The 20293-nt window shown below is 35.3% G+C and overlaps 1 protein-coding gene across 5 annotated transcripts in view; it reads left to right on the top strand.

Moving 5' to 3' along the window:
• Positions 1 to 20293, top strand: part of csw (protein tyrosine phosphatase non-receptor type corkscrew) — a 432330-nt gene that overhangs the window by 400557 nt on the left and 11480 nt on the right. For all 5 annotated transcript variants that reach the window (XM_081737276.1, XM_081737274.1, XM_081737278.1 and 2 more), the window contains exons 4-12: positions 935 to 1097; positions 4928 to 5104; positions 6591 to 6738; positions 9694 to 9773; positions 12047 to 12199; positions 13290 to 13457; positions 16181 to 16364; positions 17540 to 17691; positions 19469 to 19656. In XM_081737276.1, the coding sequence (XP_081593402.1) occupies positions 935 to 1097; positions 4928 to 5104; positions 6591 to 6738; positions 9694 to 9773; positions 12047 to 12199; positions 13290 to 13457; positions 16181 to 16364; positions 17540 to 17691; positions 19469 to 19656 (1413 nt within the window). The remainder of the gene's footprint in view (positions 1 to 934; positions 1098 to 4927; positions 5105 to 6590; positions 6739 to 9693; positions 9774 to 12046; positions 12200 to 13289; positions 13458 to 16180; positions 16365 to 17539; positions 17692 to 19468; positions 19657 to 20293) is intronic.

The following is a 20293-nucleotide window of genomic DNA, read 5'->3' as shown; positions in this document are numbered from 1 at the left end:
TCGTATTTTTTTCACAAAAAAAAAAAAGATTTTTGTTAAATGTAACACTCTTTGTGAATGGGAATGTGAAGAGATTATCCCAGTTTTGAGGAAGAAAGATATATATTATTATTATTATTATTATTATTATTATTATTATTATTATTATTATTATTATTATTATTATTATTGTAAATTGTGTGTACCAGAAAATAATTTCTGTCTTTGAAATTGAGTATACCAAACATATTTGGTTTTGGAAATAAGGGCATACACATTAATATCGTTGTACATCTTACAAGGTTAGTTCTTATCTGAAGGGAAAACGTTAAGTGTATTTACCAGTGCGTATTTACGATTTTGTTTCGGGGGGGGGGCCTCGCTAACTTTATTCCAGGAAATGTGAAAATTCTGCAAGACATTTAATTTACTTTGAAATAGTTAATAAAATTTCGGGACTTAAAGCCGGTAGCCCTTCTTAAGTGCGCCACTGGTCTTTACCAAACTTAATAGCGTATTTCCTCGCTTTTTACAGTATTTCATAACTAAATATTAGACATTTAGATATTTAAAAAAAAAAATACTTAATAAAATAAAATATGTTGTCATGTAAAATTGTCACTATTTTCAATTACTCTTAGCAGTAATTTTAATACGTAATTCTCAAACTGATAGTCGAATGATCATTGAAAAGGTTGAGAACCAGAATAGATGACAAACATTGTAAGCTGTTTCACTGTGTTCTGGGCAACTATTGCCTGTAAAAGTCTACAACTGCAGATTACATTTTCCGATGTTCATCCGAACTTGTAGTGCACATGGTCCCGAGTTCGATTCTTACTAGAGGACGCAGAATTGTCAATGTTAACGTAGCAATTAAAGGAGAAATTTCAATTAAAAGATACCGAATTCCGGTTATATATTTGTTTATTTATTTATTTATTTATTATTTTAGGTGGTTCCATGGACATCTATCAGGGAAGGAAGCGGAGAAACTAATCCTAGAGAAGGGGAAGAATGGGAGTTTTCTCGTCCGTGAATCTCAAAGCAAGCCTGGAGATTACGTTCTGTCAGTCCGCACGGACGATCGAGTCACTCACGTGATGATTCGGTGCCTGGTAAGTGTCTTCTCCTAAAATGTCACTGGCCCCGTCCTTCCTTTTGGTATGTAACATTGTGTACAGCTTTTGATTGTCATTGTTCTAATGAGTGACGTAAGCCTGTCTCGGATGGCGTCATTCACTTAATATTCCCAATTGTTCTCCATTAATATGACCACATTCTTGTTTTGTGGCTTACGAATAGAGTGGATGCGGCTGCTTTGTTGTTGTCTGTGACTAATAGCGACAACTAACCATATATCTTCAAAGTTTCAAGCTGATGGAGGTTTTCCTTGGGAATTCAAAGCTGAGGAATTGTAAAATGATCTCATAACCAGGGACGGCAATTAGGGGGGTCAAGAAGGGGCAGTTGTCCCAACTTTTTTGAAGTGCCTCAAATGTATATAGTTTCATTTGGAAAAGTAAATTTTTTGTATATATTACTGGCTCATAGAAATAATGGTGCCATGCCGTTGTGTGCATACATATTTGTTATTTGTCTTCCCATGGAGTTAAGAAACCTACAGGAATTGCGTTTTAATTGCACTTGAAAGCAATTAATATTGCAATTGCCATTGGCGTCTCTGGCATGTAAAATTTGGGGGGGGACATCAAAGGAAATGATCTAACTGCTAGTATCTTAGCGGAATGTTAGATTATGTTACTTCAAAATATTGGGGGGGACGCGTCCCCCCCGTCCCCCCCGCCAGAGACGCCCATGGCAATTGCGTATTTCTTGAAATGTCGTAGCATAAGCTTGTAGAATTTACTGTCTTCCATTTTCTAAGAGCAGTAACGTACATTTAATGGCATGTGTGAAATTAAAAATATAAGTTGTTTATTAATCCCCAGTTTTAATAGAACTTCCACAAAACAAGCCTCATTATTCATTACTATGATTAATATTATCTTTTCTATTTATTTGTTTTGCAAATTTATTATTAAATAATCTGATCACAATTTTCTAGACATAATTGTAAGTTGTTCGTGAGCAATGAATCAAATCTCTTCTTACACTTTTATTGTTTAAGAGTACAAAGGGCTAGTACATACTTGTGTTGCTCTTGTCAACCTGCTTAATAAACTGTGAAATACGATATACGGTATTTTAACTGAAAGATAGTATCCTATTAGTTATACAGTTTTTTTCGTCAAAGTGTTAGAAATAACCAGGAAAACTAACATTGATATAGAAATACTCAGATCATGTCTTGACCCCCACTTTTAACGTCCAATCGCCGCCACTGCTTATAACAGTGTGTTATCAGATGCAGATATTAAAAATTTATCCTAAACGTATGGGCAGAGAGTAAGAAGGGCTGGGGACGGAGGAATGGAGCCTCCGAATCCCTAAATTAAGCATTGAGTTAGACTTTGAGTTGTTTCTCAAGTTTGTGCTTTAGCGTGAAGAGACAAGTGGAACCGATAAAGTATGATACAAGGTTTATACTGAGGTAGGTTTCCAAACGAAGAAGTTAGAACGAGACGTCAATTTTTGTAATATCGGATCACTCACATGAACTCTTAATAAGCAAAAATCTGTTCATTAATTCCAGACAATACATTATTAGAGAAATTATCAGATCAAGACAGTGGTGGCGCTAGGCTCGTTATAGTAGAGGGTCAAGAGGAGAGGCAAGAAAAATTTTGGAGAGGCGAGACAAGATTTGTGGCTGTCTCATCTCGAAAATGTGCTGTAAAAGTGATGTCTCGACTCGAAAAATGTATATTTTTCTATTGGAAGAGCCGTGTCTCGACTCGAATTTTGTCCGGAAAATCCTGTCTCGACTCGTCTCGTGCGCATCCCTAAATGTCATACTTAATTGAGTACTTAAAAGTACAACAAATCTCATCTAATACTGTAAAAAACAAAATGAGAGGGAGAATAAGAAAAGTGAATAGTGGATGGGTATCTATTGTTTCTTTCCTGAAACTTAGTTTTTTTTTTTTTTTTTAACAGATTTAAGATGTCTAAAAACGTAGTTTTCGCACTAGCAATTTTCAGAATAGAAGTCAAATACATGTCTGTTAACCCGGACCTTGAAATAAAAGAGTTGAGAAAAAGACGTAAAATGCTTCGTGTGGAGTATTGGGCTGTATGAGTCGGAGACATGGACACTACGCATTGATGAAAAAGGACTGGAAGCTTTTGAAATGTGGGTGTGGAGAAGAATTCGTTGTTGACTTTTTTTTTCCTTTTCATAAATTAGAAAATTTGATCACAATTTAAAATACATTCATTTTCTGCTATTTTCTCGGTCTGAATCCAAGCCACTGAAAAATAAATGAAGGGCCGCAAGTTTGACATGCCTGCTCTAGTGATTTTGAAAGAACTATGTAGATCACCTTTTCCCATAACATATCACAGTTTGATTGCTTTCCAACTGATCGAATACTTGATGCAACTGCTAATTTTATTACGAATATCTCAAAATTCAATGTGTCTATTTTTTCTCCTCCTGCTACCATCAAATGTAGTGTGCCTTATGTTAAAAGTAATAATTTTAGAGATATTTTTCTTAAAATTTAGTGTTAGAAGTTAGTCATGACAGAAATACAGGTTGGCCCATAATTATGTATATCGTGTTTCAAAGACTGCGAAAAGAAGCTAGCAATATAACTTGAACATGGAATTGAAGAGAAACAATTACCGTCATACCTTTCCTTACAAGAATTATAATCTCTGTTCTCCATGGCATGGTCCACTAATGCTCCATCGAAATCTATATTGTAATGACTATGGTAGAGTCAATAATGGACCGAGATTACTCCCTTCACCAATTTATTATAAAATACAAAAACGTCTTTGATTACAAGGAGTAACATATTGTTTTCTCTTGTTAATGTCCAAGTTAAAGGAGAATAGGTGTTTTGCACGGTGCACCTTCTCTCAAGGCAGTCTCCAGGCACCTGCCGGTTCTGGTGAGTCTGGAAGGATAGCCCCCTCAGCTCAAGGCATCTTCGCGAGGCTTGGTTGTAGAAAGGACCCCTAGTCCAGTGCGACCTCAGGGCGGTATAGCTGATTTGATCAGTTGGACGACTGATGCTGGGTTCCTCGGTGGTCCTCCTTTTATTTGTCCTCTTCGGGTCCTTCCGTGAGGTCCGTCTTCTTTCGGCGTTCCTCGGTGTCTTTCGTGCCGGCTTGTTGTCTGCTAGGTTATTTATAATCAATAGCACGTGTGTGAGTTGACACGTGCGTCTGTCGTGATGTGGGGATCCTTACAATATATACCTGGATACGAAGAGCAAGGTTGTCACAAGCAGCTCGACAGACCCGTACTGGTATCCTGTGGACCTCTTCTGTGATAGTTTCGTCAAATTGCATATGTGATGTTGATACACCTTGTCCTTTAAAACACTCCATAAGAAAAATGTCAGGTGGTATAAAATCGGGAGATCGAGCTGACCACTCCACAGACCCACGTCGATCGATTCAGCTAGGGATGCGCACGGGACAAGATTTGTGGCTGTCTCGTCTTGAAAATGTGCTGTAAAAGTGATGTCTCGACTCGAAAAATGTATATGACTCTATTGGAAGAGCCATGTCTCGACTCGAATTTTGTCAGGAAAATCCTGTCTCGACTCGTCTCGTGCGCATCCCTAGATCCAGCTGTTCGGGAATGTTTTGTTCAGCCACTCTCGCACTGCCTGGCATACACTAACGGTTCTAAGTCCAGTGACCGTAATCCCCACTCTTGCCATACACAGTGTTGCCATATCGAAACTTTTTTTGTCCAGAATTACAAATACTACAGTCAGTCAAACATCATATACATAATATTGGGCCACTGTATTTCTCTGTCTTGTTGGCATTTGTTCAATGAAATGTTATGTGTTTGTGATTGCAGGATAATCGATACGATGTTGGGGGTGGAGATAAGTTTGACAGTTTAAGTGAGTTAATAGAACATTATAAGAAAAATCCTATGGTGGAGACCAGCGGGACAGTTGTACATCTGAAGCAGCCTTTCAATGCCACGAGAATCAACGCTAGCGGAATTGATAATCGAGTAAAAGAATTACTGGTAAGTAATATTGTATATTCTCGTTCATCTTGTCTTTTAAGTATTGGATCGGTAAAACAATATGACCTAGAAGTATCATAAAGATTAGATAGAAGGAATCAGGGACGTATGCAGGAGGCGGGTCGTAAGAGTCCAGACTTCTCTTCGAAATTACGACCTTTCTGCAAATTTAGTAGTAATTTTAGGGTCGATTTTACAAATTTTATTATAATTTAATCTCATATTGAATTTGTCGCTTCCCCGAAATAAATTCTTGCGTGCGTCCTTGGAAGAAATCGTCTATAGAGTTAGTAATTTTACACAACGTGTAGATGTGGATATACTTCGGGAGGCGATTCATGACACTCAGCAACATGCAAGAAAACTTTTTGCCTTCTTTTCGTGTCAGGAATCACCTCCCGAAGTATGTGACATCTTCCTGTAGCGTTCCAATTGTCAGGATTTGATTTTCGATTCCAAATTGGCACCTCTATCACTCGTATACGACGTGGAATTTGACAACAAGTATGAGGACTTTTTGTCTTCTTTTGATGTCACAAATTACCTCCTGGAGTTTCTGCACATCTTTCAGATTCACCCTGTATAAATATGATTCCCATGCAACTCGAAAATCTTTCTCTCTTGCTTAATGTCACATTGTTTTCGTTGGTTAGAGGGTAAATCACCCAATATCATACAGATAATACAGCTTAGATGTCTATAATGAACAGGATACGCAGCTCGCAGGGGCATAGAGTTCTAGTAAGGAAGCCAAGGGGAAAAAGGCCGTTGGGTAGACCAAGGGTAAATTGAAGACAAATACAAAGCAAGATCGTAGGAAAGTGCATAATTATCACTAGAGTGCACGAAATCCAATTAAGAATTTTGTTTCTGTGGCCAGGGACGTAGCCAAGGGATGGGTCCTTGGGGTCCGGACCTCCCCCGAAATCCCGATTTTTCTGTAAATTCAATCTAATTTTAGGAGTGATTTTTATAAATGTTAATATAGTTTATTCTCATACTGAATGCGGACCCCCTCCCAAAATAAATTTCTGGCCACATGCTTGTCTGCAGCGACAAACGTTGGGCTCTTGAAGTCATAGATTTAGATAAAAGTAATATAAATTAGATTTGTAAAATTTATTCGAATTTGTTTTCTGCTGTTATTTGGATATCCAAATATTTGTGTTCATTATTCAAATTAACCGTTTATTCGAGTAACGAATTTTCGAAGAAACCATTATTCGGAATTTTGAATTATTAATTATTCCAATTTTAATAATGTGAATATTTGTCGTGTTTGATCAAAATCAGAAAAGATACATTTGTGTTTCATACTGTACGATTCCATGTAGGTATAACAGTACTAAAAAGAAAGTCTGTGGCTGAATTAGTTTGACTAGTGGGGAATTATGTTTCCGAATGCTAGTTAGATTCTTTTTCTCCGTTGCTTTTTCATAAAGTCTTTGTCTAAAAACTTTAATCTAAAATATTTTGTTATTTACAGAAGGAAAATGGCCAGTCTACAGGGAAAGCAGGATTCTGGGAAGAGTTCGAATCTCTACAACAACAAGAATGTAAACATTTGTTCTCCAGAAGGGAAGGTCAAACACCAGAAAATCGGAATAAGAATAGATATAAAAATATTTTACCATGTAAGTACTTTTTATTATTATTAGTATTTATGCTTGTGTAGTTTGTCTCAGTTTTAATTCAATCATATTTTAGGTCAAGAATACATAAGTTAATCTTTAAAAACATACAATTCAATATGTAATGCTTTTTCGTACGAAATGTACCTAAACTACACCCAACTTTCAGTGAGAAGTTGCAATATCTAAACCAGTTGAGAATGCTCCAAGAGCATTGCCAGAACGAACTTAAAAAGAATGGAGAGATGGAGCGGGAAGGATAACTGTGATTGTTCTTACATGTAAAAGTAAATCTTTGTATCCGCACCTTCTGTTTCTCGGAAAATATCATTTCTCTATGACTTAGGGTTCCCGAGATATGGCTCCTTGAACCATGCGAAATCAGAACTTTATGAGCCATATGTCGGGAACGGTAAGTCATAGAGAGATGATATTGGGGGTGATGAGTACCTCAGAAGATGGTAAACATATTGGCTTTGATCAATACCTAAGAGGATGGTAAACATTTTTGGTACCAATATTAGCTGGTGGCCACTGGCCAAACCGGTGGGCAGTTGGATAGTGGCCACCGGTTATTGTTTGGTACCAAAATGTTCACCATACTCTTATAGATGTGGTTTAACACCAATATGATCTCTCTATGACCTACAGTTTCCGAGATATGGCTCCTTAAATCTTCCGAAATCGAAATTATTTTTTGGCCAAACTCTCGAAAACGGGAAGAGTGTAGCACTTTCTCAGATAGTTTTTGATGTTCTATCGAGTGTAGGGCTCAAAGACGGACAGACTAGGCACGTAGCCAGGATTTCGTGAAGGGAGGGGGATCCGTGACATGAAATAGTGTGATCATCACACCAGGGGCTCGATCATTAAATTATTTTACTGGAACATATATTGGTTCGTTTAGCCAGGATTTCGTAACAGGGGAGGGGGGGCGTGATATGAAATTCTGAAGGCTCAGGAGCTTGATCAATGTAAACTACTTTACTATCAACATATATTGGTTTGTTAGGACAATAAAATGAGGATATATTAGCAAGTATTTTAATAACAAACTGTGAAGAAATCTCGAGTAATAAAAGAATTTAAAAAGTATTGAAAAAGATTTTACAATATTTACGTTCCTTTCTTTGTTCATTCAAATATAACAATTTTCCTTTCATTATGATCTCAGCTATTATGAAAAGTACATATACACTAATACTCAATAATGTCTTGTAAAATATTTTACAATATCTGCGTTCCTTTTTCTGTTGAGTCAAATGCTAATAGAAATCCTTTTCCATATAAATTTTTGTTTTTATTATTCCTTCAACTACTGTCGGTTCCAAATGACCGGTTAGAGGAGCAGTAGAAAATTGTTTTTGAAATAACATGTTTGATTCTGCAAGGATGCGATAACGAAAAATTATGATAAAAAATGTCCACGCTGTTACTCAACGGCACTATGCTTTCGGAAGCTTGAAATCTCCCTGACTAGTAGCAGAAATTCTGAGAATTCTGTAACTTTTCTAGAAATTTCAAATTCCCTGACTCTTCCAGGATATCTCGCTCACCTCACCACCATGTATTACAAGTAATACAAATCTCCTCATAAGAAAGAGTAACCAAAAGCTTCCCGTAGTTTATTTTTAACTCTGATTCTTCTTTTTTTCATTTCATTTTGTTTCATCCTTCCTTATTTTTTCATTTCTGGTCTCGAAGGGGAGCGGACCCCCCCCCCCACGCCCCCGGCTACGTGCCTGGACAGACGCATACACAAACATAGAGAATTCAAAAACGAACTTTTGAAGTTCGTTAACCATGGCATACATAAAAAGTGTATATAGCTTTTGATAGTGTTCACATTTGGAATTAACATTGTTTCTAGTTAGTGTCCAACGATTGTTTGTTTAGCTTGCTGTTTCTTCTTGCTTATGAGTTCGTGGTAGTATGACACGTGTTCACCGTTATGCACTAATTTTGAACATTCCTAGGTCCTTCTCTTTTCCAAATGTAATTGTCTTTTTTTAAAAAAATACCTGGTGGGTTTTAAAAATATACAAGTGAACATCGTTCTCTGATAGTTCAGTTTGTAGAGGGTGGACTGTAGTTGGATAAATATTACATATCACAACATAGAAACAAAAAAAAAAAAGTTATGAAATATCAGATCTTCGTTTCACTAGTATATTTTGATTATAATATAGACCAGGACCGTGCCGTGGAAAATCAGCGCCCCGGGCGAGAATATACGACGGCGCCCCCATACATATATTCCAACCAATTTTTTCTATCTTTTTTCCTTTTTTCTCCCGAATTTTTCGCCCCTTACTTTGGCGCCCGGGCCCCCACCCCCACGGCACGGCCCTGATATAGACACAGTGAATTAACTGTTCATAAACTTAACTAATCCTTTCCCGTAATCAACTCTAGTTGAACAAGTTCTTTGATTAAAAAGATGGATGGAATAGTCCAAAAATAATTACTTAATCAATCAATCAATAGATAAATTAATTAAATAGAAACATTGCCAGGACAGGGGTTAAACAACATTGAATTTTTATCCCCATTTATACTCATAACATGATCGTCGTCTTAAATAAAATGATTTACCGTCCGTGCTAAGAGTTGGTGTAAACGAATAACGTATTATGTTTGTTTCCATCACCTTTCAAGTTGTACAGTCAGCGACAAGTGTTTTTACGTTTGATAAATTAGTCTCGCTAAATAACTTCAGAATGGAAGAACAGTTTGAGTACAATTTTCAGTAAATTAAAAAGAACGTAATTTTCTGTGCATGCCAGCCATACCACCGTTATTTCTAAAATAAATTTTACCAAACGAAAGAATTTTTATCGCTGACTGTACAAAAATGTTGCAATAGTGATTTTATTTATCATTGGTTATTCAATACAATTCGAGTAATTACAAATCACTAATCGTTTCTCTTATATGATTATCTTCGTTTCCTTACAGTCGACCACACCAGAGTAAAATTACAAGATGTTGACCCCAGTATTCCAGGATCCGATTATATTAACGCAAATTATATTAAGGTAAGTCTATTGATTTATACATACTCTACCTATCTGATATTACAATAATGTGTTATAGTGATATCTATCTATTACGAACCCTAAACTTAACACAGAAACTATATCTATAACTAGACCTGCAGTAAGGAAATCCGTTTTAACTTAATAGCAGAAAACGTTCTGTATGTTGAGTGGAAGTAACGTGAGTTTCTTCATATACTATTTTCTTTTAAAGCATTTGAAACGAAATTTCTAGTTCACGTCCTGAGACTGGGAAACGGTGATGATGAGAATGAAGAAATGATAGAAAACGGGAGAACTCCGAAAAAACACACATACACGGTGTTTGTCAACCGCAAAGTTCACGTGACGCGAGCTAGGATCAAACCAGAAATTTCACACACCAGAGGTCAGCACTGTATTACTGAATCCAAGGATGTTATAAAATAGAGGATCTGCCCAAAAAAACAAAATCATGAAGCCATACGTCACAGCTTCGCCACACCTACTCTGCCCACTCCGCGCCACTAAGATCGCAATGTTTCTAGCCAACAATCATGACGGAAACGAGAGTAGCCAATCAGACTTGCCGGCTCAGACGATGCTCGGTTGTTTTTTGGCTTCACTGAGTTCATATGATAAAGATAAATATGGGCAAATCCGCTATTTTATAACATCCTTGACTGAGTCCCTGTGGTTCCTTTAAAATAATTTAGAACACTTGTAAATGGCCAAATATTGCTATATAGTATAAATTAAAGATCTACGTCGTGAGGGAATATGATTGTTACACTTTACCACATTTTTCGGACTCATAATAGTAATGAGAATATAACGACCTATTTTTCTACTACTGACTTTCCAAATATGCGGAATTATTTTGGTAAACAGTTTTCTTTTCTTTTTCTTTATGTGTACAAAGTCTTGTTTTAAATGAGTCAAGTAATTGCATCACTCACGGTGACAAGAAAAGTTCAGGATTCGTAAAGTTGTATTTCCGATTCAAAACCCAAACAGTATGGCTTCCGGGTAAAGAAAGCCAAAGCTGCATTTTCATTCGGTATGTGTCCTTACCTTTAGTGTATTGTTTAGCTTTTTGTTTCGGAATTTTAGACAAAAATAAGACCATTCTTTCTTTCAATATAATGTTTAGCAAACAACGCAAAATATCAGTGCAAGTTGCATATGAGTATATATCGTTGAAACGCACCAAAAATAAATAATGCTGAAAGTATTATTCAGCAGGCGTCAGGCTTGGCCCATACATTACCAGATTAACATTCCCGGTTTGAATTATGCATTCTAAAATTTAAAATTTTAAACATTCATCTACTGTAGAATGCCAAAAGAAATTTTAAGAGTACTAGAAAAAATAAAGAAATAAATATGCAAAAATAATAATAATAAAGTACGCAAAGTTCCATGTATATAATACTAATATATTATAATGGTTGCCTGTGTATTCTACTCTATAGTGAATGCAATAATTAAGCATATATTATTTAGAAATAAAATAGAATGAAATCTTTCAGTTTTACGTCCCATGCTTATGCCGGCTAGGCTAAAGGAGACGGTGATAATGATAAATAGAGGAATGGAGAAAGTGGGAGGAAATGAAAAAAACCGAGAAAAAACAAGCACACTGTGTTTGTTTACCACAAGATTCACTTGGCGAGCTGGGATCGAACCCAGGACCCCATGCACCAGCGGTGAACGGTCTACCATTGAGCCCCCCCCCCCCCCCCTCCATATTATTTATTGTTCGCGATAACTTGCACTAAGCAGAAACTTGTCCAGAATGCAAATATGTTTGGTGACGTATTCCATTAAATGCAGTTTTCACTGTATCACAGTAATCCATGTCATTTAGAGTCCTTTCAATGAAATTCAGTCATTTTTTGTTCTCAAAATAAAAATAAGAATTTTAGGAATGATCCAAACAGTGCATCAAAAGATTGCGATCTTGGCCAATAGTTAATTTTTGGATCAGGGGCCACAAAATTTTCGAACGGTGGCCCCTGATCGATCGTTTTTTATTTTTATTTTATTATTTTATTTTATTTTATTTTTTATTTTTTTTTTTCAAATTTTACGGAATAAGCACATCATACTGAGTTATGCGATAGTTTGGGTTTGACTACACTATATAGAATTCTCCGGATATAAGGCCTACAAGAAAATTTTTGTCTAAAATATATTGGATCTTTTGATCCAACAAGAATAAGAATACTATCTGTATGTCCTTTCTTCTTAGGGGATTTAAACGAAAATTGTTTTTATTTTTTTCTTTACAGCCAGAAGATGATTTATTTTTAGATGGTCAACAGAAATATTACATTGCCACACAGGGTTGCCTACCAAGTACTACGGGTGATTTCTGGCATATGGTATGGCAGGAAAACAGTCGGGTGATTGTCATGACTACCAAAGAGATAGAACGAGGAAAGGTAAGTGAACATTAAATCTTCGCATTTTGTAAACATCATGCATGAGAATCAAGTGAAATGAAACATCAAAACTATTCACGTATATACACATTATTACGTAATGTTAAGCTGCTTGAAATTACCATGTCTATAAGCAATTACTATAAATTTGTGTTAAAGCCCGGCCCGACTTTATTTTCAATGTTCCTTTCCTTTGTGTAGTTGGATTATTTAGGTGATCGGTGAAAGGTTTCTAGGAAAAGGGAAAGAGGTGTATGTGGTATGTATTGATCTAGAAAAGGCTTTTGACCGTGTGAATTGAGAATTGTTGTTGGAAGTTCTAAAAAAAAGTTGGGTTGGAATAGAAGGACAGAAGACTCATAAGAAACTTATATATGAACCAATAAATAAGTGTTAGAATAGGGGAGGAAATGAGAGAATAAAACAAAAGCAAGGATAGGAATGGCAAAAGAAACCTTTAGAAGGAAGAAAATACTATTTTGCGGGACCTTAAATAAAGAGTTAAGAAAAAGACTCATAAAATGGTTCGTGTACTGTATTTTACTGTACTGTATGGATCAGAAACATGGACATTACGCAAAAATGATGAAACTTTCAAAATGTGGGTGTGGAGAAGAATGGAGAGAATTAGCTGGTCGAGCGGAAAACGAATGAGAAGGTGTTAAAAATGGCGAGGGAGTAAAGAACAATTTTACATATTATTTATGAGAGGAAGAGAAACTGTTTGGGACATTGGCTAAGAAGGAACTGTATCATGAGAGACGTGCTAAAGGATATAGTGGCAGGAAAAAGAGGGATAGGGCGAAGGAGACTACAATTATTGGACGATATCAAAACAGAAAACTCGTACATGAAGACGAAGAGGTTAGTAGAGGACTTTGGAGCATTGAAGGTTCTCAGTTGCAGCAAGTGACCTGCCAATAATGGCAGAATAGCTATGATGATGATGATGTGTAGTTAAGGTTTCAGCATAAATTGTATTTCGACTCTAATTCAATTGTTCTTAATAAATGCATAACAAAATCAAATTTATTCAAGTAAGCAAATTAATTGTACAATATTTCACGTGTTCATTCTTTTCTCTTCTCAGAATAAGTGTGCTCGTTATTGGCCAGAGGAAGGTCAAACAAAAGAATACGGGAGTGTCGTTGTAAGGAATCTCTCTGAGTCGTCGACAGCGGATTACACTCTCCGAGAATTCCTTGTGTCCAAAGAAGGCTGTGAAGAGGAGAGGAAGGTGTACCATTATCATTTCCAGGTAAGGAATTGTTCAATTTCAGTTTACTTTGTTCCTAACTTCATGGGTCAGAAACTCTTCAGATTTAATGGAACGTAAATCAGTAAATCCACTTTTTGATCCTGTCCTGTTCAAGCCAATACAGTCAAAGATCTCTTTCAGAACTACGAGGGCTGTCCAGAAAGTCCCAGACGTTTCGGCCTATCGCGGCAGTGGGCGGGGCTACAGTCCCCGTCTTGGTGTCAGAACGTTGTCACATTCAGTACGCATCCAGCTGTGGTAGCGTGAGGACTGTGACGCTCTTATTTTGCTTTGTGCTCTCTCTAACGTATTGCAATTTGCTCTTGTGAGATGCGTTCTGACATGTAGTTTTATTTTATTTTTTATTTTATTTTATTTTTTACTTTATTTTATTTATTTTTATTTTATTTTTTTATTATTTTTTGTGTGTGTGTGCAAAGAAACACAAGCCAATTGAAATCCATCACCAACTGTAAATGAAGACCGAGTAAGGTAATGGTGCACTGATTTTAAAAATGGCCGTTCCAATGTTCACGATGAGGACCACAGTGCTGGACCTAGCCTTGTGTTTGATGAACTGATGATGATGCTCTGGTCTGATGACTATCACCTCTTCCTAGCAATGAAGACATGGCACGCTACAGAATGCTTTGATACTGACGCCGAACTACATGCCGGTGTAAGTCAGTGGTTGAAATTGCAGGCGGTAGATTTCTACCGCGATGGTATTGAAAAACTTATGCCACGGTATGATAAGTACCTTTATGTGCATAGCAATTATGTGGAAAAATAGCTTAGGAGTATATCTTTCAAATATGTATGATACAATTTGGTTTGTTCATTCGGTTACTTTTTTTTTTTTTTTTTCAAAACGTCTGTTACCTTCTGGACAGCCCTAGTATATATTTGTAGTGGCCAGGAATGCCAGTAATTCAATTAATTTTTATAATATAAGGAAATAATATATTAGAAACTTTTCATATTCTTCAAGCACTATAATACTTACTATTTTCACCTATGGAGCTACAAACATCTTCAATCGTGCGTTATTCAAGGAGAAATCTAGAAAGGGGTTTAATAATATTTTAACAAATCAACTAATTACATAATACAAGTAGAATTGTAAAACGAACATAATAATAGGTTAACAACAAAGTGAAATTAACTATTTTACTAGATATTTTCATAATTTTTTACGATATTTTTTCATGAATGTTTTGTTCTGATCTCATTGGTTTTAAAAATATATTTCCCCTTGCTATTCAAAGAAATTTCTTCTAATTGTGTGAAGTTTTTTTTTATGCATCAGTGGCTCCAATCCACTTCTTATTCAAAATTATCTACATTTCTATAAGAAAGAGCTGATACCATCATCAGAGAAAGTAAATTAAAAGAAGTTTCGAATTGTAAATGGACAGAAGTGTCGAGTTAATACTTGTCTTTAGATTAAAAATGTAGAAAATGAAGGAATTCTGTACTAGACAGTGTGCGATTTTTGCTCCAAATGTTCCAATAATCCAGAAAGAAGATAGTAATTATCTTGAGTTGAAACAAATAATTATCTCTTATTACGAGATATAAATATAAGAGTTACTGCTGTTATTGACATTTGACTTATCTAAGTGTTAGGGTTGCCAACTGGCCGGTATTTCATCGGCTTGGCCGGAAATATTTCTATTATTTTGATTAAGGCCGGCGACCGGTACAAACTTCTTACCAGTTCCTTTATAACCGGTATTTTAGAATCTGTAATCCAGAATAAAACAACGAACATGGAAATTCTTCAATAGTGTCTTTACAAATACAAATTTCCGTTGTATTGTACGTTAAGCGATGTATTCTTTTTAATCTGTTTATTTAACATAAGAAATTAAATAACAATGAGATTCTATTGTGAAAGATTGTTTTCAACAATAGAGACAGAAGTGGCATAATGTGTCATAATTGTGCAGCATAAATATAGCGATAAATTTAAATTATCCATCGATTGTTGGCAAATAACTCGTAGGCATTTTGTTAATACAATGTTTCTTGTATTGTTTAGTTTCACGTCCCTAGTTGCTGCATATGACAACTTTTTTTAAACTCCCTTTCTTAGGACTTCTTACAGCAATTTCCTGTTGTTGAAGTATAACTTCAAGAAGTAAATTTCATTCTGTAAATCCAAAATTGTGAAAGAATGGCAGTTACTGGTAAATACAAGAAAATCATCAATACCGACTTCAATTTCTCATTGTTAGTACAATGTATCTATTAAGCTTATTAGTGAATGTATTAAGGACATGAAGCATACAGATGCTAACATATTTTTGTCCGCTATAGTACTTTTCCTCCTCACGGCTGTATCTGAGCAGAGATACTTCACACTTAGGCCTATACCATAGTGAATTTTGAGGGGGTGCCGGTAATTTTATTTTCCAGAGTTGGCAACACTACAAGTGTTCATTTTGTGTTTCAAATCACTTAAATCATAAAAAATGGTTAGCTGTGTCTACCGTTAGAAGAAGAGAGTGCACTTCGTTACATTTTGTTAACACCATAAGTATTTTACCCGACAAAACGCATGTTTGTAGTCAAGTAGTTGTCTTAAAGATGGCCATCTTAAAGAAGTGGTTTTCTTCAGAAAGGTTTCACTCTGTTTGCAGCGACATGAGATAATTATAATCTATTGTTAAATAAGTATGCCTTGATTAATCCCTGTAAATTGTATTTTATTATTACAGGCGTGGCCAGATCATGGTGTTCCTTCAGACCCAGGCTGTGTTCTCAACTTTTTGCATGACGTGAATGCAAGGCAAGAGTCAATTCCAAAAGCAGGGCCTATTATTGTGCACTGTAGTGCTGGTATAGGGCGGACAGGAACATTTATAGTGATAGATATGATTCTGAATCAAATTAAACGGCAGGGTGAGTATTTTATAAAGATGGCTAAATATTCTTAGAAAATAGCTTTATTGTAGAATCTATAGAAAATAATATGTGAATGTATGAAGAGAGTTGCACAGCTTCTGTTTAAAGACTGGTCAATTTAATGTTCAGTAAATTTTATGCTTCGTACTTAAGCGAACATACTAAAAATAATAAAAATTTAACATTTTTCTTTTGCTTGTTTTTCATAAGTGAAAGGAGATAATGAAATGCAAGTTACCACAATCATAGATAACGTCATTCTAGAATATAAAATATGAACCTGAAGAATTTTCAGTGTAGCTATCCGTAGGAATTAGAGTGTTGCCAGAATAAAATCTCCCCAAAAATCTAAGTTAAGTTTCATTTCATTATCTGCTTTCACTTATGAAAAACAGACAGAAGAAAAATGGTAAATTTTGTTTTATTCTTAATATGTCAGGCTCTTAATAAATGTTAGTTTATAGATTTAAAAAAAAAAAATGATTGATTTTAGCAAGTTCAGTTACTTTTAGAAGCACTCACAGAAATCACATATTTTATCTAAGATATAATAGTCTTGCTCTAAACTTGCTCGCTTTCTTTCAAAGAAATATGCCCTACTTAATAGGTATTTCGAAATTACATCGGCATTGTTCTTTCTCAACCTCAAAACCGGACTGTTTCTTTAAGGTAGCAGTATAGGTGATTGAAAATTCAGCAATTTGATTCGTAAAAATAGAGCATAAAATAGCAGTACAGTTGATTGAAAATTCAGCGATTTGATTCGTAAAAATAGAACATAAAATAGTAGTACAGTTGATTGAAAATCCAACAATTTGATTCGTAAAAATAGAGCATAAAGTAGCAGTACAGTTGATTGAAAATTCAGCAATTTGATTCGTAAAAATAGAGCATAAAGTAACAGTACAGTTGGTTGAAAATTCAGCGATTTGATTCGTAAAAATAGAACAATGAAAGAGTAAACTTTTTACTTTTTCTTCTTTTTTTTCGGTTCAACTTGTATTTATTTCCGCTTTATACTTATTCTTGTCACTTTCGTTTACTTCTTTTCAATTCAACTGTGAAAACTGCTTCCTAAATAATAGTGTTAACATTTATAAGTTCAATCACAGCTTAGTGACAAACAATGCTGAGTATATCTAATTGCATTGCTTGTTTTTTTATCTTTGTAGGTCTTGACTGTGAAATCGATATCCAGCGAACCATCCAAATGGTTAGATCTCAGAGATCCGGTATGGTCCAGACTGAAGCCCAGTACAAGTTTGTCTATTTAGCTGTTCAACACCATATTGAAACGATATCGCAGCGGATTCAGGCAGAGCATGTAAGGACAATTTTGTGTTTTGTTCATTAGGAAAATTTTATCCCAATCTGGAATTTTTACCGGTTCCAAATAAGTGTACTGCATTCAAAATTTACGAGGAGATGTCAAAAAGTAAAGAGACTTCCGTGAAAAGGTACATTTATTCTAATGATAGAAAACTGAAACATACATTATTTTTCTACATAATCTCCTTGCACTTCTACGGACTTTTCCCAACGTTTCACAAGTGTTTTGATTCCGTCGGGAAAAAGGTTTCTCGGTTGCACCTGTAACCAGTTTTGTACCGCATCAATGATTAGCTGATGGTTAACGTTTAAATTTCTTAACTTTTGGTGGTGGTGGGTGTTTCCAAAGCATGCTCGCAGCCTTACTTTCTGGTTTGTGATGATGTACTTAAGTTTCATCTACATTAACGATTTGCTGTAAAAATTCATCTCTCTCTCTCTCGCAACGATAACGGTCCAGTTGCGAAAAGTTGCAGAAGTCCCTTTACTTTTTTTTTGACTTTCCCTTGTATTGGGGGACTTGTATGGTTATGTCTTTTTGCACGGGCGTCTTTGGCGGGGGGACGAGGAGGACGCGTCCCCCCAATATTTTGAAGTACAAAATATTCAATATTGTATTCTAATTAAATTTATTTACTAACGACAGAATAACATATAAATAATAATAATTATATTTATTTTGAATATAATATTCAGGTTGTGTATAACAAAGTTCTTGATATGTCTCAGAGGGTCCGTGAAGGTAAGCAGAAAGGTAACAAATGGAATTGAAGATAATAAATAGATTGAGCTAGGTACTACAATATAAATCACTTTCTTTGATGCCCCCCCCCCCCCCCAAATTTTACACACCAGAGACGCCACCTACTTACATAAACATTATAGTAAAAGACAGAACTGTTATTTTATTTAAATTTGTTATGGACACAATTTTGTCTATCACGTAGTTACATAGCCTAGAATCGAACTAGAAATAAATTTTCTGTTTCACTTAGTCATCTTTCTTTTCGGCTTAATTTACTACACTTAATGGACTGTATCTTCCATTCAGTTCTCAGTAAAGACAAACTTCATGTAACTTTGAACATAGCATTAATTTTGTTAACCGTTTTAAGTTATATCAACTATTTTTAGGTGATAGGGTAGAATCTTCATTATTCGATTAAAAACGTATCAATAAAGCTTTTTTTCTTTTGTCTTTTTCTCCAAACCTGAAGGCATTGTAGAATACGTTACGTATGCTTTCACGCCTTTCTGCGTCGAGATATAGGGTGTGGTGACATCACAACCCAAAAAAAAAAAAAGAAAAAAAAAAGAAAAGAAATGTTATGCCTATATTTTATTACATTTTGGCGGGTTACTTTTGCGCCTAGCAGATTGAAATTTTGCTCACATATTCACTGTACCCATTAGTATTTTTCAGATTTTTCAGATCTCTGCCTTAAAACAGAGGGGGAGGGGAGAAAGGTAAAAAAAGGCATTTTTGTAAAAACAAAAAAAAATCCTTTTTTTGCGATCTTTCCGTCTCAGGGACATGATAGGGAAGTGTGAATAGTACCGTTTGAAAGGCTGTTTTATTCTGAAGAGAATAAGATACAAACCATGATCGTAAGGATAGATAGGGTTGATGCTGTAGCTGCTTGACTGAAAGTCTATAATTTACCTAAAAAAAAACATAATTTAAAAGGGTTCATTTTGTTCTATTACGAATTTATTATTTTCGCTGTAATACATACTTTATTGATTGTACATTTTCTCTTTATTTCTTACAGAAAAGCTTGCAGCTGGGCAGGGAATACACAAACATTCGTTATTCTACGGAGGCGGCGGGTGGTGATCCAAATCGAGAACTTGCTCTTAGTTTATCTCGATCCACAACCTCTTTACCAACAACCCCAAGTGCCACCAACAGGGACAAGAGAGGTCCAAGTCGAGCTTCTTCGTACGTTGTATTACCCAGGTAACTATCAGCAATTGATCAGTATATGCAGAGGTTTAAGGACAGTCTTAAGAACAGGATGATGATTTTAAGTATAAAGAATGTGTGGTGTGGCTTTCTTTCCTTGATCGTGGTGTCGTAGTCCTTCCATCCTGCAGTTGGTTTCTAGTTTGTTTGTTTATTTAACCCTTTGGGAGCCACTACTTATTCCCTTAATTGCCAGGTTTTCATTAAAAATATTATATCTCACACACTAATTATTACAGCAAATTAATTGATACCTCAGATTGCATGTGCATGGGTTTCCCTAAACTCTGAAATATTTATTTTTTAAGATTCATTTGTAGGCTATACATACATGTGTAAGTGAGTCCTTCCTTACCTCTCCACAAAATCTTTATTGGTATTTATTTATTTATTTATTTACCTTCAACAGAGAAAACATTCTCCATTTACATAAGGCTCTTAGAATCTATTATATACATTAAAGGAACAATTACGAGATTAGTAAGTGATAAAAATTGAAAAAGAAAGAATGATAATATTAAAAAGAAAAAAAAATTGAAAATAAAAATACAAAAAAAAAAAACCCGCAAGAAACATTCTTAGATACACAAAGTTAGATAATAGATATGGCTATAAACAACAGTTATGGTTT

The sequence above is a fragment of the Thermobia domestica genome, chromosome 13 (genome assembly GCF_964235325.1).
Source record: "Thermobia domestica chromosome 13, izTheDome1.hap1.1, whole genome shotgun sequence".
NCBI classification, from domain to species: Eukaryota; Metazoa; Arthropoda; class Insecta; order Zygentoma; family Lepismatidae; genus Thermobia; species Thermobia domestica.
The sequence above is the reverse complement of the archived record's forward strand: the minus strand, read 5'-3'. Positions and strand labels throughout refer to the sequence as shown.